This window comes from Lissotriton helveticus, chromosome 9, assembly GCF_964261635.1.
Source record: "Lissotriton helveticus chromosome 9, aLisHel1.1, whole genome shotgun sequence".
Classification (NCBI taxonomy): domain Eukaryota; kingdom Metazoa; phylum Chordata; class Amphibia; order Caudata; family Salamandridae; genus Lissotriton; species Lissotriton helveticus.
Window position 1 is genome coordinate 1,225,085,678 of NC_136070.1, and position 24,667 is coordinate 1,225,110,344.

The following is a 24,667-nucleotide window of genomic DNA, read 5'->3' on the forward strand; positions in this document are numbered from 1 at the left end:
TTAATGACTCTGTCCTCCAGAATTTTTTCTCTGGACAGCATTGTGTCTTCAGCAATCGACATATTCTCGCAAGACTTACTGTTGTTACAACACGGTCAGTCCCAATTGCGTTCTATTGTACAGCTTGGCTGGACGTTACAAAATCTGCGTTCAGGCTATGTGCCTTGGCGTTTAATCAACACAACGTCACTATATCAATATCTTTAACCTCACTGATAAACAAATCAGTATGGCACAAAAGGGTGCTGATTATACAATCCTGAGCATTGAGAAACTCGAGAGATTACCAGTGACAATGTCAGAACGACCTGTCAGTGAATGGATAATACATGGGATAATTAATATTCCAATATCTACCTTCAGGTTTCAATACTGCCAAAAATATATACAGGCTGGCATGTACGAACAATTGGGAAAAGGGTACATTAAAACAACATGGAACTTGCCCTATTCGCATGCATGTGTCAGTAATAAAGGACAGAAAGTGTTTCTTAGTGGCAATAATTGTGCGATGTCACTGAGCGGTACACTTCTGTGTAATGGAATTAGTTTGCATGGAGCCTGTGAAGGGAACTCAAATAACCTTTCATGTCACCAGCTAGGCGCACCTGCAACAGAGATAGAACCATTCTTTCAAAGACTCTATAATGGGAGTTACGTTCTAATTGTGGACCGCAGATGTTGTAGTCTTATGCCCGGGACTCCTTATCTCGTAACTACGACTGCGAAGGTCAAGTGCTGTGGACGCTTATTGTTGCCCAGCTCCCTTCCAGACAGGGAGGCAAGGGCATGGCCCAACTTGAAAATTACTTCTATTCGAATAGATACTTTAAGCAGAATGAAAACAGTGCTTCTTCAGACGCCGACCAGGCTCACGTCATCAAAAGAAACGTATGATCTCCTAGTCGCAAGGACGACTGCAGAGATTCACTCATTGTTATCAACTAATTCCCCCATACATTTCGCAGAAATCCTGAATGAAATCTTAAATATTTCTGATACCAGTGGAGTCTCAAAAGTATTTAAGACAGTATTTTCAATGGCATTAACACCATTCAAAGCCATACTGGGTATTTTTCCGGATTTTGTCCATTCGATTTTTGGCGGACTTCCCCTCATTTTGGAACTAATTGCAGGAATCCTATTCCTAGTCCTTATATTCCGTTATGGCAAACCATGTCACAGACAAAACACCTGCGACAAGGGAAGAAACAATCCTAGCCATTGGATACCGGGACCGGATATCAAAAATCCTGGGACTATCCCGGCTTAGAGACCTGAACATGACTTGGTTTCTTTCATTTCGACCAATGTGGCAACGATGTGTTTTACCTGTATTAAGGTGCTTGCTATGCGGAGAAGAATGCGTGTTAGACACCTGTCTGACGCTACAATCGGATGCGCCAATGGATGCAGAAACATTGTTGAGTCCAATAAAGGCTCATGCTTTGTGCTGCCCTCAACGGCTACCAATCCTGATGACGGCATTCGTGGAAGCTTCACCACTATGATTAAGGGGTAGTGAAGTTCAAGATGAAAGCAGCATTGATCAGGTACGACCTTCTGTCAGCAATTCTAATCAAAACGTCAATGGAGACAATCATGCGCACGAATGCATGGTTACACCTTTTTCCGAGTTAGTGGAACTCTCCCAGGAAGCTGTTGACAGCTTTTTCGACAGTCTAAATGATATGATGTTCTCACCAGAGCAGAAATAGAGACTTTTGAGCGAGCTCGCACACAGCGTTCCCTGAATCTGGCCTTCAACTAGAATAGCAAAATACCATGAACAATTTTCCCTCCAGTTCACGGACAGCAATTTTTTTCAGCAGCCCCAAAAATATTTTTACGAATTTTTCGGGACACTTATTTTCTGCTTAAAGTAAGAACTATTCGTAGAGAACTAAAATTTCTATTTTTAGATACTTTATAGACATTAGCTGCCCGCTGGTATGTTCATAATTATTTTATTCTGTGATGGAATGGTCTCGAAACTTTTTTCTGTATTAAGAGCCATTTCATGTGTAAATTCTCATATACAAATTAGTGATAATGTATAGATATGCGTGATTACTTTAGCATTATTCTACAGCTTGAGTGCATATAATACATGTGACTGTTTTTCCGTATATTTGATAATTTCAAAATCCATTTATGTATTTTGGGGTGGTAAGGTATACATGATACTCTACAGTATGTTTTCCTATGCATAGATTCGTAAATATGTCCATAGTTAGCGTGGAGTGGGTGTGATGTATTCCTATAGGTTCTGTATCGATCCCCCTATTCCTGACCCTATTCTGGTTAACAAGTTAACTAGCAGCCATCCCATGAGGCAGAAAACCCCCATGATGCAGGAACCGTTATCTGATTAAGCCACACTACGGCACAGGAACGTGTTATCTGATTAGGTCATAACGCTTGCCATCTAATTAGACAAGCGATATTCCTCCAGCCCCTGATAAGGCATACGGAGTTCTCAAAACAAATCAAACCTATGACAACCTGGGAAAAACCCTGCGGCCATTGTTTTGATTTCACCGAGAACTTCAGCAAAAGAATGTGCTAACGACCAGGTCGTATGACATCCTTATTGACGTATCTATGTCCATCCTTACGTCAATCTCGGCACCTTAAAGGTATAAATATTACCGATATTGCCCTATGCAAACACACGCGGTGGTGACGAGATCGGAGCAGCCAGACTTGCCGAAGCCCAGAGCAGAGCAGACCCCGCTGGCGCAGCCCCGCCTTCCTGACGCGCTGAGAACGAGACGCTGCTTTCTCCTGCCGAGAAATCCAGCTCCGGCGCTTCCGGGTAGCCCTCGCAGGCAGCCTGGAATATCGAGACCAGAGACGAGAGATACCATCCCTCATTCATCCTAGATTCCAGGTACAGAACTGAATAACCCCTTGCAGAGAATTCTTTAGTCAGTCACTTGGCAAAACAAACTTAACTTAAACTGCTACTTTCTACTCCCGCCCACGTATTAGGCTTAGGTCAGGTACATCTGGGGTAGGCGTAGTTAGAAACACCAGTTGAGTACGATTAGTCAAATGTATATGTGTATGTATCTATTTTATCCATTTTAAACCATCATATGGCTTAGAAACCATATCAATGTTTTTACAGTATTATTTTATACTTCTGCTTCTAATGTATGCACTTTACTTAACCATAAGTATTGCAATAATATCGATCCATTTCTCTTGTATGAGAAAAGAGACTGATCAATAAATAACATCTTTTATTGAACACGCACGTCTCTTCCTTTTCTCTACAATCTGGTGAGACTAAGAATGCACGTACTGACTGAGTAAAATAAGTCGTCTTTTGTTTTCACACGACTCTAGAGATACACTCTTGATTAGGGGAGAGCAAAGTTGTCCTGTTCTATGGTTGTCAGAAACTAAATCCCTTCTTGTCTATCCAGGGAGGTTCAACTCCTCCTTGCCTATTCGAGAAAGTTTCTAGTGAACTCTGAGCTAGCTGGCAAACCCAAAACTTTAAGTCTAATATCGACAGTAGTAGACCTAGTTAACGTCTGGTCTAGGCCTATACTATTGAAGGTATTATTCCAATGCGCAGAGCCTATTGGGATAATAGGAACTACACTACACTCTACATGACTGCTGCTCGCCTATACAGCTAATCCATGGAATCCGCTTACATAAGTTGTACCCATCTAGGGGTCCTATACATTGTATTATTGTAGCTTGTGTAAGTATCAATAGAGCTTTGTTTTCCACCTCAGGTGTTCAAGTAACATAGACAACTCAATCAGATGCCTAATGTTGGCCTCCCAACACACTCTATCTCTGTAGATGTGGTGCTTTCCTGCTCTCTCCCTGTCATGCAACGCAGCACAGCCACTTTTGGTGCAGCGCTGCATTCTGTGGCACTTTTGTAAATCTGGGCCTTGGTGGGGTATCCATACAGGAAAGTTTGTGTAATGAAATTACGCCTCATTGCATATGTTTAGAGAATTTCACTCAGGTTGTAATATTTTAAGACCATTCACTGGTAATGTGGCATCAAGGTGCAGTGGGGATGTGTTCTTAATTTGACCAGGGATACTGACACATGCAAGGATGCTAAGAACATTGTGAGACCACTCCCCCAACTGTCTGACATTTCTCATCAACCTGATACCAGTCACTTCCTATTTCACAAGTCGTCTTTCCATTCATTCGCCCTGTCCTATGTTGGCAGAATAAGAGCCTCAAATTACTTACTTCAGTGACCATTGATAGTCCCAGAAGATAGCTGAGCATACACACTATGGCGATGAAGATCTCCCGTCGGTATCCCTTCCTTAGGAAGGATGGGTACAGATCAACTAATGATGTGATCTGTCCTTCAACTTCAACAAACTGCAGAGGAGAAACAAGAAACCCAACAAAAAGCATCATCTTAACCAATTGATATTACTGTAGAACGAAATCTGTCTCCAAGGACACATCCCCTTCTGCCTTTGTAGTGAGTGCAGATCCAATTCTGAATACTTAAATCTAGTGGTATGAAATCCCATATGCCTAATTTATTATAGGAATATATCTATAATTATAAGAGGAGACTAGAGATAGGCACTATGCTTCTGAAGTAAGCATCTCTTATCATAGGTTTGGTTGGCTGGTGTCTTTGGTGAAAAGGATAGGTGGACTGAGTCTATTTCACAAACCCTGCTGCATTTCGGATTTATCGTTGGTCACTTCATGTGGCAGAAGCGCTACGCGCATCACAATTCACATGGTGTTCAATGAGTAGAGTCAGGAGAGCAAGAAAAGGGGCATCAAAGGGGCGGGTAGGTGAGAGCTGTACAGATGTCCTTCTGAAATCCCCTGAGTCTCTCATTGCTGGCATTACATATCCCATTACCCAGAAGCAACATTGAAACTTCCCAGAACTGGACTTTAAGCAGAGGAAGATGTTGATATTCATCGCATTTAGTGCTTGGAAAGCTTTATCCTTTAACTAATTTTAGAACACTAAAATGTTACAATTAAGCTGTATATGGTCAACGCGCTGCCGCAGTAGAGTTATTTTGCTTTTTCCTTTCTGATGAGTACCATGGGCAGAACCTGTGCTAGTGAGAAGGGACAGGAGGCTTCCTTCCCCTGCGGATGAGTGAAACCCTGCCTTTCGTTTCGGTCTATCATATTGCAAAAATAAAGCAGTTTAAACAGGCTACTTAAACATTAGCTTTGTTTTGGAGTCTTATTGTCTTATCTGTATACTTTTAGTCAGCATCTTGAACACTTTATCATATTCATGCTGAGTTGTGTTCATCAAAATTCTATCAACTGAATCTGAACAATGTATAAAACAACATAATCTAATGCCACGAAGATACTATAAACTCTAATGACAAATGATAGTTTTTCTGTATGATCAATACATTATGTTATTTCAGTTTGTAGGCGTAAATAGATTTTAAGGTCTTGACTAAGAGAATATGTCAAAAATATATCAGATGATGATGTGTGAGAATTGAATCAATTTGTCGAGAGAGTCTGAGCATACTATGCAGATCATTGGCTTAAAACCAGAGCTAGCACCTCCATAAGGCAAGGTAAGAGGATAGTGCTAGAGGTAAGCAATCACAAGAAAGAGTCTGAAAAGGACCAATTGATATTTTACCTGGAACACAGAATTTCTTAGCACCATTCCTGTGTACTCCAAAACAATCTTGGAGCTACCCATTGCTGGTGATTCGGCGCCCTTGAACCTACAAATCCTTTGTCTCTTTATGCTGTATCTTGTTTATAATAGAGCAAGAGTACTTACCAGGCTGTCAAGTCCAAGCAGCAGAAGCATAATGAAAAACAGGATGGCCCAGAAGGTGGGAAGAGGCATCATGGGCACGGCTTTTGGGTACGCAATGAAGGCTAACCCAGGTCCTGGTGAGGATACAACACAACAGAGACATCATAAGTGACATCATAAGTAGGGTCTACGTATTCCTTCCAGTTGCCATATTATAGCAGCAATTACATAGTGATGACTGGGCATCTTCTGATAAATCCCAGTCATGCAGAGGGAGCCTTTCCTGGGGATGTCATCTATTCCATCTGAAAACAAGCCCATTCATGACTACCGTCAACACCACAACCAACAACAAAGTGTGAGTCCGTGAGTCCTCTCTAGCAACAGAAAGCTTCATGAAATAACACCACCTGGTGCTCGCTGAACCCTCTTCAGGCAAGCAACGACTACATTTATCCCACTCCATTGCATTCCCAGTTTGTAGTTCTGCAATTGAGGAGTTAAACAGGTTATTAAGAGAGTGTTGGCAAACAGAATGCTGAGCAGGATTTCATTTGGACTAAGGGTACAATCCTGGAGAAGAACATCAAGATATAAGAATGACACGACATAGATAAGATTATCACACAGTGTATTATGATACTCAGGAAAGGTAAAGTATTAAATAATGGTGTATGATATACAGGATATACAATACACTAGTAGGAGACAATGACACAAGAATATTACATTTTCGAAGGTAGTACGATATTAGAAAAATATACTATCGAAGGATGTAGTGTGGTAATATTGTATGGAGAAATGCAATAATACACGTGGAAAGATAAATTGAGATGCCATGAGACTTGTAGATACGGATAAGCCCAATAAAGAGAGCTACAATATTACAAGAAGATACAATTTTGAAAAGAGATACAATGAAACGAGGAGAAACAAAATAATACACATAGTGAAGGGTAGACGAGGACTACGGTGAGATGCAATGACATTTATGAATACTTTTAAAACAGTTACACAGGGACACTAAGTGATGCACAAAGATGGAAATATACAATAATACAAAGAGAAAAATAATAATACATATTAATAATACAAGTAGAACACAATTTATCTGCTGATGAAAGGAAAGACGAAACGTACAGTGAGATATAATGAGTTTTAAAGATGCTAACAAACACAATCTGAGCCAGTACTGATTTGTATAAGATTGGTCTCTGTCTAGAGTAGGACAGTGGGTGAAAAACAAAGGTTTGGAATGCTACCTAGAGTAATTGCTGATGGATGGACTCTTTTTAAGCTTCGTTCCCCTCACCTTTTGTGTGTTTGAAGTAAACAGGCCAACACGTTTGAAGACCAGCATCACCAGACAAGGAAAAAGGTAAAGTTTACTTCTCTTCTGACAATCTGACTATCTGCATTTACAAATCCAAACTGCATCTAAAATAATATGAACCTTTTTTCTATTTCTAAGAATATTAGTCATGTCGCCATCCATTTACAACTTTCTCCCGTATAGAGGATTTACCCGGTATTTCATTTTTCCTATTTAAATCCTGGCTTCCAATGTTCTTTTCTGGTAGGAAGGTTGAATCTTCCACTCCTACGAGGGTCTAAGGATGGCATCAGTGTTTTATCCAAGACAATCCCATGTTCATAGGGTGTCCTACAATCAGGGCCGGGTCTAGGGCGGTGCGGCCGCATCGGGTGCTGACTTCCAGGGGCGTCGTTTGTGCAATTTTTTAATTATTTTAAAGCACCTGCTGCCCTGTTCATTTTCTCCAGAAATTTCCAGGCAGCCCAAAAAATTGTCAGGATAACTCCTGTGATTAATGTTTTTCCTATAGAGAGATCGAATGTTTTTTTAATTGGGGTTTTGACTCACTTTAGTATAGCAGAGGGTTAATACCCTGGTGCAAAAAACAAGTACTGTAGAGATCACAAAGTGCATGAAATGTGAATAGGTCAGTAGGCTACTGCTTTTAAAAGAGACATCAATTTGTTACTTGCAATTTATGAACTTAAAATTATAATACAGAGCTGTTACATTTTTCAAAGAACTGCATGCACAGCATAGATTTAAGCAAAGATTAATATTGTTATATGTTATGTTATAGAAGGTTTTATAGCATGCTCAAATACTCTGGAGTGTCCTGGCGCGAGCTCATGCAGAGAGGCAGAAGGGGTGAAGATGGAAATTAGAGTGCTGTGGTGAAAAGATGTGTTTTTAGTGCTTTTTTGAAGGAGAGAATATCCTGGGTGGCGCGAAGTTGCAAGGGAAGTGCGTTCCATGCTCTAGTTGTTTTTACAGAAATGGATTGTCCACCTAGCCAAGCGCACTGGAATCGTGGGAGGGCCATCCGACACTGGTTGGCCGACCTAAGGCAGCGATTGGGAACATACATGGAAAAACGCTTTCTCAGGTAATGAGGACCTTGACCATGAGTGGCTATGAATGAATATTGCAAAAATAATTAATTTGGTTAGAAATCTATTCTCATTATTAAAGAGAACCCCCAACTATGGTGTTCCTTTTTAAATTCTGAGTTTTTGCTTTTCTAGACCAAGCACTATTAAACTATACTGCCTACCAATATTGATGACATGGGATTCCTACACCTTGTAGTCCTCTCTCTAATGTAACACTTCCTATATACTGATTTACTAACTTATGATTGATTGTCTCTGTGCAATGTGTGTGTGTGATGTAAAGTGTTCTGACACCTTACACTGGTATGAGTGGTGCTATATATGCATCTGAAAGAGAGTGCTATATATGCATCTGAGACAGACTGGTTATGGAGACTTAGGCACTTGTTAAAGGGTGGTGGTGAGGAAATCTGTGCTGGAGGTGGTCTTTGGGGGGGACCCCAACCATTGTCGCATACCGGCGGCGCCACCAACGCTAAAGTTGGCTCTGCCTACAATAACTCATTACTTTCGAAGGTTAGTCACACTGCGAGCAATCTTGGGAACCAGCATCTTTTCTTCATAGCCTTCATCCATAAAAACCAGGCCCTTCAAGAGGGCGGGAGAGTTTTACAGTCAGGTGAGGAGTCGGTGAGCCGGTGAGGAGTCGGTGAGCCAGTAGGATCTGTCCTGAGACTAAGATTGTGAGTCAGGCACATTATCTATGACCTCGCTCATCTATGCATTCTGTGCCAATTTGCTTGCAGGTTGGCCTTTTCCCAGGCAGGTGTTTGGGGCTCCTTGTCCCTCTCTAGAAACCTGGGAAAGATGGGGATAGTGAGTGCTCTATTCATACTGCATCTTCCTCTGTACAAGGCACGAGGAGATCAACAAGGCTGCAGGCACTTAGCGGGGAGAGGCTCTTTGCATGATGGCACTACTTAGTTAGGCAATTACCCTGGAACCTGATGAATCTATATCCCTGTTGTATTGCACCATCATGTTCCACAACTGCATTTCTAAGTGGTAAACAAAGCATTCATGGCAATTCTTTTAATAGAATGTTCCTAATAATCACAGAAAAGATTTCCTTCCTATTTGATATTTACTTTTTCCAGGTCAACCAAATAGTCTGATATAGAAGGAGTTCAGAGAATCACTTAATTCTTGACAACAATGCTCGATCCTGCTAGTTGCATACTCCTGGTGATTCCTGTCCTTTTCCATTAGTCTTTAATTTCTACCATGTCTTCATCAGTTATCCAGGTATCCTACTTCTAAATAGACCTGTTACCTTTCAGGTGTTTTTCTAAGCTTGTGTTTTTTTTCGAAGATAAAGTTTATTTTGCCTCTTTTCTTCTTGCCTACACTCTAGTTTGCAATTCTCAGAGCTGGAAGCAGGTGGCTAATTTTGCAAGTCAAGAACCATATATGTGCAATTGCAATTTAAACTCAGACGAAGAAAATCTCACCACACAGAGTCTTCAAGGTTTTGGCTGCAGCTCAAGAATAAAGCATTCTCTCATAAGTGATTGGGCACCAGACACAATAAACACAATATAAAATAGTTTGGGAAAAAAGGAACGATGAAGGTAAAGATAATAAAAAACATAATTCTTCCAATATTACGATGGTTTCATAAATTACACCACAGATGCTTTGACCTCCCATACCATGGCAGGCCCCATTTCAAAATATCAATATTTTTAGGAAATTTGAGACTGCAGCGGTGATTGTCAACATGCACGAAATAACTATTGAAGCTAACAAAGATAAAGACATCCTTACTTTTCAAAGACAATAGGTCAGACTGGTTGCCCAACAACATAGCCAGCACCAGTCATTAAATTACTACCATGAGCTACCATCTCATGACACCTCTCCAGGCAAGATAGAGTCTAACATAGCATAACTTCCCTAAAATGGTTTGGGTGTGGCAATGAATGGTGTGGGGCATTCGCCTTTCTCTGTGTTTTGTGAATGCTCCTAGTTCCTTCAGCACTCAACAGGATGCCAAGATGTATTGGTTTTAACCATCTAAAAAGCTAGTTTTAAAAAACACTGTTATTTACACCATAATAGAACATTGGAATGTTGGGAGCTCCATTGAAGGCACTGGAGTACCTCCGGACTTATAATGGCTGGTATAAGGCTGGAGCTCCAACATTCCATTGTTTGTCTTTGCCCTCAGAAGCAGGCTATAGTAGAACATTGGAATGTTGGGAGCTCAATTGAAGAAATTAAAGTGGCTCAAGGCTACTAATGGCTGATATTCCAATGCTCATATTTCAGTTTTTTTAAAGCCCTTGTTTCTTGGGCTAAACCAGTTGTTAAAGGCCCTCTCTCTTGTTACATGCACTTAAGCCTATAACTTGGTTCAGGCACATTAACAACTGGTATAGCCCTTGCCAGCGGGCTATAAGGCAATATAAAAGTACTCATTAAATTGTAACTGAACAAAATTTTGGTTAGTAATCACCTTCCCACAAAAATGTATACAAATAGGTTTTCTCTATATATTACGAATGTACAAAGAGGACTGTATTTTTACCACATAGAGAAATGTTGCCCTTTTTAGGTCTCGGCTTAGAGACGCGCGAAGCGCGTTCTCGGCAGAGAACTATAGCAATCGTTTTAGGCGACAAACGGAGACAAGAGCTGGGCACGCGCCCAGCATTCTGAATGGAGAGGGAGCGACAAGAGCTGGCCACGCGCGGATTTGGTAGCGCGCACACTCACGGCGCCAGCGTCTCCGCCGTGCGCCTAATGACTGCTCTGTTCCTGGCCGGCTTCACGGAAGGCAGCATGCTTGTTTATTATGGAATTCGCTCAAATGAATGTTCGTAGAGTACCGTCGACCTTTTCAGCAAGAAAATGTTAAAAAGTTATCACTCAGATATTAAGGCTCGCCCTCTTCCTTAGTTGCTCATTTCCTCGATAGCAGTTGTCCCCGTTTGCATGTCTTTACAGGCTCCTCGTTATTCCTTACCCTGTTCTTTTGTGAATTCCAACCCTGCTTTCTTTCAGTATATAACTCTTGAGGTTTTTTATTTCTCACTATCTCTTAATGTATTGCGTGTTTAGCCTCGTCAAGTGCCCCTTTCCCTTTTCAATATGTGTCTTTTCTCTACTGGCCCGTCTTTTCATCCGTTGTGCTTCCAACCTGTTTTCGTGCCTGTTCCTCGGAGGTGTTTCGGTATTTCTCTTGTTTCTTGCCTTTCTGCGTTTTCTCTATGTGGTTTTCTTTTGTTCTGCTGTGTTTCAGACTCTTCGTCTGCTGAATGGTCACAGTTTTCGTCTGTCCGGGCGTCTCTCCCTATACTGCGTTTTCAGTATTTCCGTGTCTCTTTCTCTGCAGGTTTCAGTCTGTTGCTGTGTCTCTTCTTGTACAGTGTGTCCGGTCTGCCGTGACTGTTTGTCTGTAGTGGTTTCAGTCTGGTCACCCTCTCCCCTGTTTTAGTACGTTAGCGTCTCTGTCGTTCCTCTTTTTCTCATTCGACTATCTCTGTCCCTTCCACTGCTGTGATTTCAGACTGCCTTTCGTTCCTGTTTTGTTATATGTGTGTCTCTTCCTCCTCACCTCTTCTACTCTTTCATTCTGTTGTGTGTCTCTTCCTCGTTGTGCTCGTGCCCCCCCACCCTGCTGTTCCTCGTTGTGCTCGTGGCCCCCCCGCCCCTCGTTGTGCTCGTGGCCCTACCGCCCCCCTGACCCTCGCTGTGCTCGTGGCCCCCCGCCCCCCTGACTCTCGTTGTGCTCGTGCCCCCCACCCCTGACCCTTGCTGCGCTTGCTTTTCTGACCCCCCGCCCCCCTGTTGCTCGCTGTGCTTGTGCCCCACACCTCCCCTGACCCTACAGGCTACCCAGGAAGGTAGCGTGGGGACACAAGATCACAAATCGACTGTTGACCAATATTAACTTTAAATCCCAGCCTACCTTTTTTGTTTTTGGAAAAAAGTACTTTTAAGGACACAGGTGTACTTAACACTACACAAATCAATGACAAATACAGAGTGATGCCCCTGATCTTAACTAACTGTGGGGGCTAAAACCTGTCCCTCCTCTACATGTTTCTGTCACCCGGGTCACCCTGTCTAAGATTGTCCCCAGCCAGCTTTGGCAGAGCATGAATAAGGCTCAGGTGCAAATTACGTTTCCCACAAATAAAATGTGCAGTCAGTTGGTTGTCCATTCTAGTTCTTACCTGTCGCTTGATTGGACAGAAAAACAGTCTTTAGTCCTCGCACTCACCTCAGTGTTTTCGGAGAGGCTTCTGACCGCAGATGGTGGCCGGTGGTATTCATATGCTGCCTCAGCAATGGACACCATGGACGTCATGCAAAGCTCGTGTCGTCACTGAGCGTAGCTGCTTTGGACTGTCAGGATGGTACTCAGTGGCTTCTGCTGCTACGAGGCTGGCTTCCTCAGGAGTCGCAGCCCGCTTCCGAGCCAACGAAGACACAATCTAACGCAGCTGCAGCCTGACCCAGGCCGATGCACATAGCGAGGCAGTTGGACCCCAGCCTGGGCCAACACAAACAGCAGGTAGCGCTGCCGCTCCCCGGGCCAATACCCAGGGCAAGGCAGATGCAATCCACCTTAAGCCAATGCACACGGCAGGCAGTTAAAGCCAGATATAGACCAATAAACAAGGCAAGGTACATGCAGGCTGCGTTGGGCCAATGTACAGATTAACTTTCATGGTTCTCACGGGGAGCCGAGCTGTGCTTGCTTCCCTGCCCCCTGGCTCCTGGCTGTGCTTGCTTCCCTGCCCCCTGGCTGTGCTTGCTTCCCTGCCCCCTGGCTGTGCTTGCCTCCCTGCCCCCTGGCTGTGCTTGCTTCCATGCCCCCTGGCTGTGCTTGATTCCCTGGCTGTGCTTGCTTCCCTGGCTGTGCTTGCTTCCCTGGCTGTGCTTGCTTCCCTGCCCCCTGACTGTGCTTGCTTCCCTGGCTGTGCTTGCTCCCCTGCCCCCTGGATGTGCTTGCTCCCCTGCCCCCCTTTCTGTGCTTGCTTCCCTGCCCCCTCTCTGTGCTTGCTTCCCTGCCCCCTCGCTGTGCTTGCTCTCCTGTGTGTGTGGCTCTGGGTGTGTGTGTGTGGCTCTGGGTGTGTGTGGGGGCTCTATGTGAGTGTGTGTGTGTGGGCTCTATGTGTATGTGTGTGTGTGTGGGCTCTGTGTGTGTGGGGGGCTCTGTGTGTGTGGGGGGGGGCTCTGTGTGTGTGTGTGTGGGGGCTCTGTGTGTGTGTGGGGCTCTGTGTGTGTGTGGGGCTCTGTGTGTGTGGCGCTCTGTGTGTGTGGGGGGGCTCTGTGTGTGTGTAGGGGGCTCTGTGTGTGTGTGGGGGGCTCTGTGTGTGTGTGTGTGTGTGTGTGGGGGGGGGCTTTGTGTGTTGGGCTGTGTGTGTGTGCACGGTTCTGTCTGTGTGTGTGTGTGTGGCTCTGGTGTCCGCAAATACTCTCTACTACTCTCTAATGCTCACCTATTGCCATTGTAAATTACAATACCATTTATTTATGTTTAAAAATTTAAAAAAATGTCATGACCAATGCCAATAGCTCTACCTTTAATAATGCCGTGACCATTGCATTGTAAATGCCTGTTTCTCACTACTATTATACCTATGAGAATGAGACACCTTTTCCTAACAATATATCAGGTCTCCAGTTGGAGAATGCTGCCCGTTGGGTGTTCACTGTAAATATGTCTAGCTCTCAAAATGTCTGGAGAGTCTGAATTATACTGACCTCATAGAGTGTAGTATCCTACGGCTGGCATGCCTGGCGTATATGTAAAACCAGGCTGGCTTTGAGCTGTATTCACCCTGAATAGGGACTGCTAGCACTGAAACATGTGGACTGAGGCAAGACATTTAAAACAAGCCTATAGTGTAAGATAAAACCATGAGACTTCCTCTTTCATGGGACAAAATATCATGTTACAGTCTTCAACTCTGCTCAGCTGAAGCTCAGCGTGTGTGACGTATTCAGGCATAGTTTAGATATGGTGAGTAAAAGTGATCATAAACTCTCCCATAAGGGGCTCTCATGATCTGTGGTGGAGTAGGTCTCTTTATAGTACAGTAAGCCTCTTTACGATTCCAGGTTGTTAGTGGGATGTACAACATAATAATGTGTGCCTTTACTACGCATGTAATAAAGCACGTTAACATTTACAACATGTTGCATTACATCATCGAACTTTAGAATGCATTTCCGTGCAATTAACTATCAATATACCTATCTATCTATCTATTTATGTGTATATATGTGTGTGTGTTTACGCACACACATTAAGCAGAACCAATCAACACTTTCTGTGTAGTTAGAGTTAGGACCAGGTTTCCATAGAAAATTTCTTTTTTGGTTTGCTAATAACTTTGGTGCTGTTTGACAAATCTTCACAAAACTTTCTAAGAAAAGTTCCTTCCTGGAAAGTTTCAGAGCAGAGGCAGCCAACACTGATTTACAGTGGTAGAGTGGGTGGAGGGGGTGGGAGGGAAAGGAGGGTGTGGGGGTAGCAAGCGGGGGGGTTAATAATAAAAACAAATGATAAAACATACCTTGAGCTGCTCTGCTTCTACTTCCTGGTCTCAGCTGTTCCTGGGCCAGCATCACGGACTCTCCATCGAATCCCTGTGCTCCTTTCAAGTATGAGAGCAGCGTGGGTATTGGCCTGAGCAGGCTGATTCAACCCTCGCGCAGGCACAGGGAGTCTGTGCTGTTTCTCCAACTCAGCTGAGCATTACAGCTGGGTTGGAGAAACCAAAGTGTGCATGTCACTTTGGCTGGCCTAAGACGGCCGACCAAACTGACATGCGTAATTAAAATGTTGTTAATGTATCTAGGACCCTATTTAAATATTCCAGATTCATGCCCTTATGTGGTTATAACAAAACATATCCTTATAAAGGCATAAGAATCATATCCATATTTAGTCATAGCCAATGCAGTCCAAATACGGCAAGGCTACTCCCATAGACTCCTAGAAAGTACAACGCGTTCTTTAAACAAACCAAGCCTCCAGCAGCCTGGGAAATCCCCCTGCTTTTGTTTTCATTTGCACAAGAACTCCTGGAGTCCAGAAAGAACTGTAAGTTCTTAGTGACGTCTTATGTCCACCCTTACGTCAAACTCTGCACCTTTCAGGTATAAATATACCAACATTTGCCTTAAGCAAACACACGGTGGTTTGGAGCAGAGCGGCTATCTACTTGCCCGGCACCCAGCTGATGCGAGTGCCGAAGGAAGCCGACCATCCCATTGACACACTGAGAGAGGCGCGGTCTTTTCTCCTGCCGAGAAATTCCAGCTCCAGTGTTTCCAGTCACCCTTGCGGGTTGCTGGGAGATCGAGTCCTGAGAAAGAGATACAAGACCGCCTTCATTCTATAAACCAAGGTACGGAGCTGATTAGATCCTTAAGAGAATTCTTGATTCAGATTCTTGGCAAAAACGAACTTAACTTAAACTGCAGCTCACTTACTCCTTCCCACGTACTAGGCTTAGGTTAGGTACACCGGGGTAGGCGTATCTTAGAAGCACCAGTTGAGTACGTTTAGTCAATGATTCTATGTATGTATATATTTTATCCGTTTTAAGTATCATATGGCTAGGAAAGAAATGTGTTACTTACCTGTAACTGCAGTTATCCAGTATTGGTGTCTTTCATAGATTCACATGCCGGAATCATTCCCGGTCGTCGAGACGGGAGTCTCCGGTACATAGAAAAGTAATGTCCTATAGACATATATAGAGAGAAGTAGGCCTAAGGGCCTCACCTTAGTAGCCTATCTATGTCCTTTTGTAAAAAGGACCAAATTCTAGAAGAGAGCCAATCAGCTAACACCTCCCTCTAGAACCTTCCTGTCAGGAGCCTCAGTCTCTCAGATTTTCGTACGCACCAAGCTAAGTAGGCGTAGCACTGATAGAGAGATAGGTGAGTCCTTCCACGGGAGGCGGGAGGGTTGCATGTGAATCTATGAAAGACACCAATACCGGATAACTGCAGTTACAGGTAAGTAACGCATTTCTTATCCAGTATTATGGGTGTCTTTCATAGATTCACATGCCTGAATCAGAGTAGCAAGCAATACCTTGTGCACATTTCTGATGGAGCATCATATACAAGTCATTAGATAATACATATCATGCGACTATGAACCATCAATAGACATCAACCAGAAGCAGTAACAGAGAAATGTGCATACCAGAAAAGGATGGAGGGATGGAGGAAGGCTCACCTTACTGGAAAAGATGGCGTAGCACTGCTTGTCCCACTGCTGCATCCTTCATCAGCTCTGTATCCAGGCAGTAGTGCCTGGGGAAGGTATGCGGCAGCTTCCATGTTGCCGCCCTGCAGATTTTGATAACTGGCACTCCTGCAAATAGTGCCATAGAAGTCGACATGGCTCTTGTAGAGTGCGCCCTGATTTTAGAGTGCAATGGCTGTCCGGCTCTGTCGTGGCAAAAGGCAATCGCCGAAGAGATCCATCTGAAGATGCTTTGTTTGGTAAGCGGTAGACCCTTCCTAAGCCTACTGAAGGCTATGAAGAGTTGGTTAGATTTTCTGAAATGTTTGGTTTTATCAATATAAAATTTTAGACATCTCTTAAGGTCCAATGAGTGCAGCGATCTCTCAGCTGCGGTGCTGGGATTTGGAAAGAATGATCTGAGAATCACAGGCTCATTTAAGTGGAAGTCCGACGGGACTTTAGGAATAAACCTAGGATTGGTCCTTAAAATCACTCTGTCATCCCTAAACTGTAGGAAGGGGTCTTGGATGGAAAGAGCCTGCAGTTCAATGACCCTCCTTGCTGATGTAAGCGCCGGGAGGAGAGCCGTCTTCCACGAGATGTATTTCATGTCTGCCCTGTGAATGGGATCAAAAGGGTGTTTCATCAGTTGGTTAAGAACCACATTTAGATGCCATGTTGGAGGGATCCTCCGTGGTCTTGGAAAAGATCTATAGAGACCTTTAAGGAATTGTTTGATTAGTCTACTAGACCAAGAGAGAGGGCCCTTTAGATGTTCTTTTAAACCTTGATATCGCCGCCAAATGTACCCTTATGGAGGAGTGGGCCAGGCCCGACTGCGCCAGATGTAGCAAGTAGGGTAATATTTGTTCTGGAGAGGTGGCGAAGGGACGTAGACCTTTGTCCGCACACCAGATGCAGAAGCGTTTCCACTTCAGGGAATAAGTCTTGTTAGTGCTTTCCGCTCTTGCCCTGGCTAGGATATCTTTACAATCCTGCGGGATGTTTATTTTGCTGAATTCTCGGTACTCAGGAGCCAAGCCGATAACCTGAGAGATTTCAGATCCGGATATTGAACCTGCTTGTTGCTCATCGTGAGTAGAGATGGATGCTGACGTAGATGGATCGGCGGCTGCAGTGATAGGCGATGAAGGTCTGTGAACCAATGTTGCCTCGGCCAGAATGGGGCTATCAGAATTAAAGTGCAAGGCTCCACCTTCATCTTCTGGGAATCATTGGAAATGGCGGAAATGCGTACGCAAAGACGTTGCGCCATGCGATGGAAAATGCATTCCCGAGAGACCTTGATTGGGGATGCCAACTTGCGAAGTTTTGGCATTTGGTGTTCTCCCTGGTCGCAAATAGGTCGATTTGCGGCGTTCCCCACCTTGAGAAGATTTGAACAGTGGTCGTCATGTCTAGCTCCCATTTGTGTGATGAAGACCTCTGTCTGCTTAGTGCGTCTGCGATGACATTGTCCTTACCTGGGACGTACTCCACCCTCAACGATACGTTGTGGAGCATGAGCCAATTCCAGATCTTTTGCGATTCGCGAGAGAGTGTTAGCGAACGCGTCCCTCCCTGTTTGTTCAGGTAGCGCATCGTCGTAGTGTTGTCGGTCCTGACGAGCACTAGGGAGTTCTTGATCCTTGGCAAGAAGGACTGCAAGGCTAGGAAGACTGCCCTCAGCTCCAGCAGGTTGATATGGAGCTGCGTCTCCAGTTCTGACCATCTGCCGCTGATCCGTAATTCCTGTAGGACTGCTCCCCAACCCTCCAGGGAGGCGTCCGTTGTAATGATATGAGGAGCTGCTGGAAGCAGGAACGGCAATCCCTGCGAGAGGTTCTTGAGCGACCTCCACCACTGCAATGCCTTGGTGATTTGCATTGTGATCTTTATGCGGTCTTCGAACGATCCTGTGCATTGCGTCCACTGTTTGGACAAAGCCTCTTGGAGCGGACGCATCCGGAGGCGACAGTGCGGTATGAGCAGGATGCACGAGGACATCATTCCCAAGAGGGATTTGAAGGTACGGACTGGTATAGTTTTCTTCGAAGCCACTGATGCGGCCAGAGAGACGAGCTTGCGTTTTCTCTCCTGAGATGGGAATGCCTTCGCAGCTTTTGTATCCAGGGTTGCTCCGAGGAAGGTAATGACTCGAGAGGGATGTAAGGTGGATTTTTCTTGATTGAGTGTAAGACCCAAGTGCTTGAAGAGATTTAGACAGGCGTTGGAGGATTTGGTTGCGCCTGACAAGGATGGTGCCTTCACCAGCCAGTCGTCCAAATATGGGAAGACGTGATGTCCATGCTGCCTGAGGAATGCTGCCACCGGGGAGAGACACTTGGTGAAGATCTGGGGCGCAGACTTGAGGCCAAAAGGGAGGACGCAGAACTGATAGTGCTGGCCCGCCACTGCAAATCTTAGGAATTTCCTGTGATTTATTGTGGACTGGGACATGAAAGTATGCGTCTTGCAGGTCCAAAGACGTCATGAAATCTCCCTTCTCTAAGAGACCCAAGATCTCTTGAATCGTGACCATGCGGAACGATTGCCTCTTTAAGAATGCGTTGAGCGCCCTGAGGTCTAGAATGGGCCTCCATTTCCTTTCCTTCTTTTGAATGAGGAAGAAGCGGGAGTAAAATCCTCTCCCCTTGTGAGCTGACGGTACTCGCTCTATTGCCCCTTTTTGTAGCATAATTGAGATTTCTTGAAGAAGCAATCGCAGGTTTTTGTGATGCATTGGGCGAGGAGGGGTTGTCGGAGGGATATTTTCGAATTCTATAGAATGTCCAAATTGAATTAATTGAAGGACCCACCGGTCTGTTGTTATTCTCCTCCAATTGTTGAGGAATTGGGTCAGTTCTCCTCCAATTTTCAAAGAAGGAGATGAGGGATGGACTGGCTGTAGGAATAGGTCATTGGCGTCCGCCCGTGGCCTTCCGTTGGTTTTTTCCCCTAATTTGGACTTTCCAAAAGAGGACTGTCTGCCCTGTTGTTGTTGGCGGGGTTGGTATTGTGACTTGCCTTGGCTGTATGCATATGAGGATCTATTTTGATAATTGCCTCTGTAAGAGGATTGTCCTCTGCCTCTGTTCCCTCGAAAGGACTGGTTTCTAAATTGCAGCGTGCCGAGTGCTCTCGCTGTGTCCGTGTCCTTTTTTATTGTTTGTAGCGCTTCATCGATCTTGGCTCCAAACAGGTGTTGTCCATCGTATGGCATGTCCAGGACTTTAGATTGTACCTCCTGTCGGAATGAGGTAGACTTGAGCCATCCCTGCCTTCGCAATACAGCTGTCCCTGCTAGCTGTCTGAATCCAGTCATTGCTACATCCAGAGCACAGTCGATCAATTCAGAGGCCGAAGATTGACCCTCTAGAAGTAGAGATTGAACTTCCTCTTTCGTGGCGTCTGATAAATTCAGATAAATACGGAGCAATGTCTGCCCACAACTGCCTATTATACCTTCCTAGAAGCGCAATAGAATTTGCCGCCTTTACTGTCATTGCCGATGTGGTTGAAAAACGCTTTCCGATATTGTCCAGCTTCCTGCCCTCCTATCTGGTGGAGCTGTTAACGGAGAGGAGGGATTCCTGGAATTTTTCTGCGCTGCCTGTGTAACCACAGAGTCTGGCTTGGGATGTCCTGTAAGGCAGGCTGGTGCCGATGCTGGGGCCTTGTATTTTTTGTCCAGTCTTGGAACCAGTGCTGAAACTGAGGCTGGAGTCTGCATCAACTGCAGACCCTCTTTCCATATATAGTCAATAATAGGAATTGTTCTGGTTGTTTTATTAAGTGGCTCCTTAAAATCATAAAGCAAACAGTCAGTTTCTTGAGACTCCATCGTCATGTGGAACCTTTTGGCCGCTCTCTCCACCAGATTTTGGAACCCTCCTATGTCCGCAGGTGGTGAACCTGAGGTAGCGGGCTCCGGGGACGCAGGAGAAGAAATGATGTAATCATCTCCGTCATCATGATTGGAATGGTCATCTTGGACCTCCCCCTCTTCCTGTTGTTCTTCCTCATCGTCAGATGATGGAGGATCTTGTATCTGTTCCCTTTCCTGATGGAGCACCAATGCTAGTGGTCTGGGCCATGGAGACGGAGCCGTCCCCGCTGCTGGAGGAGCCTGTCTAGCTGCTGGAGCTGAGGACTCCGGGAATCGTTGTTTATAGTCCTGTATTAAAAATCGCAAATCAGACACTATAGACGCTGGTAGACATACCATGGGCGTAATTTGAGTCTGAACCTGTGTCTGAACATTATGCTCATGGGTAATTTCAGCATCATCAACATCCTCATCAGTGCTTTGGCACTTGACCACTAGATGAGATGGACTGGTAGCCTGTGTGTTATCCTCCTCATCCGACTCCTCATCCTGTAGGAGACAAGTTGGAGGCAATCCTTGCACTCTACTTGGGGACTTTAACTCTGGTGTAATCGCCTTTTTTGAGCTCTTTACCCTGAGAGAAGCGGGTTGTAACTCAGCCTCAGCTGTCATTGAAGGGCTCGTCGACAGCAGGATCCTGGACGACCTATCGTCTACAGATTGTAGTTCTTGTGTCTGTCTCATCGACGGTGGAAGCGTCGTTGACTGCTTCCATTTAGGCGTCGACAATGTCTTCGTCAACGGTGTGGCTGACGACTGTATTGCCTTCGTCGTCTATGCCTTCGTCGACGATGACTTTGTCGACGATACCTTCGTCGACGATGCCACTGTCGACTGTGCCACTGTCGACGGTGCCTTCTTCGTCGATTCTTTTGTCGACGGTAAAGACGTCAACGGCGCTGGCCTCGTCGTCGACACTAACGTCGGCGCTGTAGTGGTTGACGATTTCTTTATGAGAATAATCGACGACAAAGGCTTACCCGCCATTGATGATGGTGTAGTCGTCGTCGATGAAGAAAACGCCAACGATGCTGTCGTCGTTAATACTGTCGTCGTCGACGTCGAAACGTAGACGGGAGACACAGCCTTCTTTTGCGTCGATGAGGGCGTCAACGAGGTCGTCGACGGCGTAGGCTTTTTGAAGGAGTGAGCCTCCTTGTCAGACGCTGATGACTTGGCCTCTGAAGACTTTTTTGCAGCCTTCTTTGGAGGAGCGTCTGCAGTGCTAGGGGAAGCCACCCTTGGCCTTTTGAAAGACAGCTTTGAGGAACCTGAAGAAAACTCATCTTCCTCTGAAGATTCCAGATTGAGCCTGTTAAGCCAGAGTAAAAGGCGTCCTTCTCTGTCTTTTAGCGTTTTTGTAGAAAAAGTTCTTAAAATTTTGCAGTCTTTTTGTGAATGGTCCGGATACAGGCAATATAAGCATGTCTTGTGCTGGTCTTCCACATGTAACCTCTTTTTCCCACAAGAAGTACATGCTCTGAAGAGACCCTTCTTCTGAGGATCAGCCATAATCAGTCTTGAAGTAAAGAAATCCACATTTGTGTAGAAATAAGCTAGAATAAGGAAATCTGAGGAGAACTCAGGTGGAGACTCCCTTAGCACAATGTGCGGTAGACCAGAGTCCTTAGGGGCGATACCGCCAGTGTGTGAGTAGTGTGCGACCCCACCCCCTTTTTGTAACATTAAGCTCCCTTGAGCCGCCGGCTGACGAGCCTGGGACCCCGCACCTACGCGCCTGAGTGGTACTATACCTGGCAGATATTTGGCAGCCATCGGCAACCCCAGAATATGGCCTATCCCGGCTGATGAGGGGTGATACCACGAAACACGTGTCCAGGGATGGCGAAGACAGCAGAAGATCGAAAGATGATGCATCGAGGAACACATAACTACATTAACCAGAGTCCTTAGGGGCAACACCGCCGGTGTGTGAGTAGTGTGCGACCCCACCCCCTTTTTGTAACATTAAGCTCCCTTGAGCCGCCGGCTGACGAGCCTGGGACCCCGCACCTACGCGCCTGAGTGGTACTATACCTGGCAGATATTTGGCAGCCATCGGCAACCCCAGAATATGGCCAATCCCTGCTGATGAGGGGTAATACCCCGAAACACATGTCCAGGGATGGCGAAGACAGCGAAGACAGCAGAAGATCGAAAGATGATGCCTCGCGGAACACATAACTACATTAACCAGAGTCCTTAGGGGCGACACCGCCGGTGTGTGAGTAGTGTGCGACCCCACCCCCTTTTTGTAACATTAAGCTCCCTTGAGCCGCCGGCTGATGAGCCTGGGACCCCGCACCTACGCGCCTGAGTGGTACTATACCTGGCAGATATTTGGCAGCCATCGGCAACCCCAGAATATGGCCTATCCCTGCTGATGAGGGGTGATACCCCGAAACACGTGTCGAGGGATGGCGAAGACAGCGAAGACAGCAGAAGATGGAAAGATGATGCATCGCGGAACACATAACTACATTAACCAGAGTCCTTAGGGGCGACACCGCCGGTGTGTGAGTAGTGTGCGACCCCACCCCCTTTAAGTCTAACATATTCAGTAGAGATCTAGTCGACCTCAGTCCTACGTCTAAACTAACGTTTATGTTATTCCAATGCGCAGAGCCTATTGGGAATATAGGAACTACACTACATGGCGCCCAACATTTGGTAAGGCGATAATCTAACGCAAGACACTAGAGTAACTCAGTCGTGCTTTTTCACACAGACCCCTTTAGCACTCCAATAGACGTCTGGAGTGGGTAAAATGTTTCCTTGAAACTTGCTCTGCAACAAAAAACTTTCTGTCAGTAAAAAGCCGGAAGGGGACGAACAAAGAGATGCTTTGGCAACTCAACTTTTAACGGAAGACACAAGTCTCCAAGATGAAAACCCGAATGCTATAATCATTCCGGTAAATGTAAGAGGAACTATAACTCTTAAACTCATAGAAAATGGACGATCATCGAGAGGTGGTACAGTCATATTTATGGTAGAGGCCCATGAATATCGACAGACAGAGGTATTCTATTCATGGATACATTTTCCAGCAGCACAGGCTGTAACACAAGATTTCCACTATTACAAAATAGAGGAACCTCCGGATGAATACGCTCCTTTCGAGGACGTTGAAATTCCACTAACATACCAAGAGCACCTGCTCTGGTTTAATGGCGCCCTAAACCATCAAAATCACATTACCAGGCTCAGTCCACTAGGTAGACCAGGAGCCACATGGCCGGTTCTAGCCAGCTACACACCACATCCCGACATTGAAAACATGTCAAGCGGAGAACTTATAGTTCAGATACAACAATTAACAAAATCATACAGAGAATTAGTTCAATTGGCAATTGACGGTACAAACTGCCGCCAGAAATTGAAAGAAACAGATATAGCAGAACAACCTTTTGAACTTGCCAGAATCATAGAAAAATCCTATGAAGAACTAGGATGAGACAGTTTGGGTGGGAAACCACTAAAAACCACAACTAATTGAAAATCCTGAAAAAACTTTTATTAAAAATAATCTGAATACTCCAAAAAAGAGTTGGGAGGGTAATAAACAATCCACTCCCAGAGAAAAACTTTTTCAGTCCAGAGGAAGGTCTCCTCAACGGAGAGATAGATCTCCAGAGCGAGGAAGCAAGTCTCCCCAAAGGGAGCCCTCTGAGAAAAGATACAACCTTAGAGATAGGGATAAATTGAGAAAACCTGACAGATATCAAGATATTGATACACGTCCCTCTCGATCTTTTCAGAATTCCTCACAGAAATCGGAAAGAAGAGGACGGTCAGAACACAAGGAAGAGCACTTCAAGTCCAAAGACAAGGAACCTGCTCATCAAAGTAAAAAATTACAATTTACAAAAAAGAAGGTAGCCACTATTAAAATAAAACATGCCGAGGATTCTGAGGACACAACTGAAAAACGGAGAGTGGGCCCAGACAAGGCTAGACAGCGCAGCAGAAGTGACCATAGCTCGCAAGATCCTGATGAATCTTCTGGAGACAGTTGACACGAATGAATACATTCAAGTGGAAACTGCAGACACCAGAGTTAGCAAACCCCATAAATTATATGAAATAACATTGTTTGGGATAACTTATCTAAAGGCTATGATATCCTGTTAGCTGAGAAAGACTGCCCACCAGAGTTTGTCAGGAAGTGCCCTCATGTCGAAGAAATGATTATGCCTGCCTTCTCAAATCACATTCCAATTCATAAAAAATACACATTTGCTAGAAAATGGGCAGTGGCCCAAGCTCCTGCATTATATAAAAATCATATAGGATGGGATGAGCATTCTCCTCACCATAAAATTCAGTTAAAAAATCAACCAACTGCACAAAGGCAGTA

General features: G+C 44.9%; 1 protein-coding gene across 1 annotated transcript in view; it reads right to left on the reverse strand.

The window, feature by feature from the left end:
* The window catches only part of LOC144782385 (sodium- and chloride-dependent taurine transporter-like), a 300,110-nt gene that overhangs the window by 49,346 nt on the left and 226,097 nt on the right, over positions 1-24,667 (reverse strand). Inside the window, exons 8-9 of the mRNA XM_078661712.1 lie at positions 5,789-5,901; positions 4,237-4,374 (exon numbers count right to left, since the gene is read on the reverse strand). Coding sequence (XP_078517838.1) covers positions 4,237-4,374; positions 5,789-5,901 — 251 coding nt within the window. The remainder of the gene's footprint in view (positions 1-4,236; positions 4,375-5,788; positions 5,902-24,667) is intronic.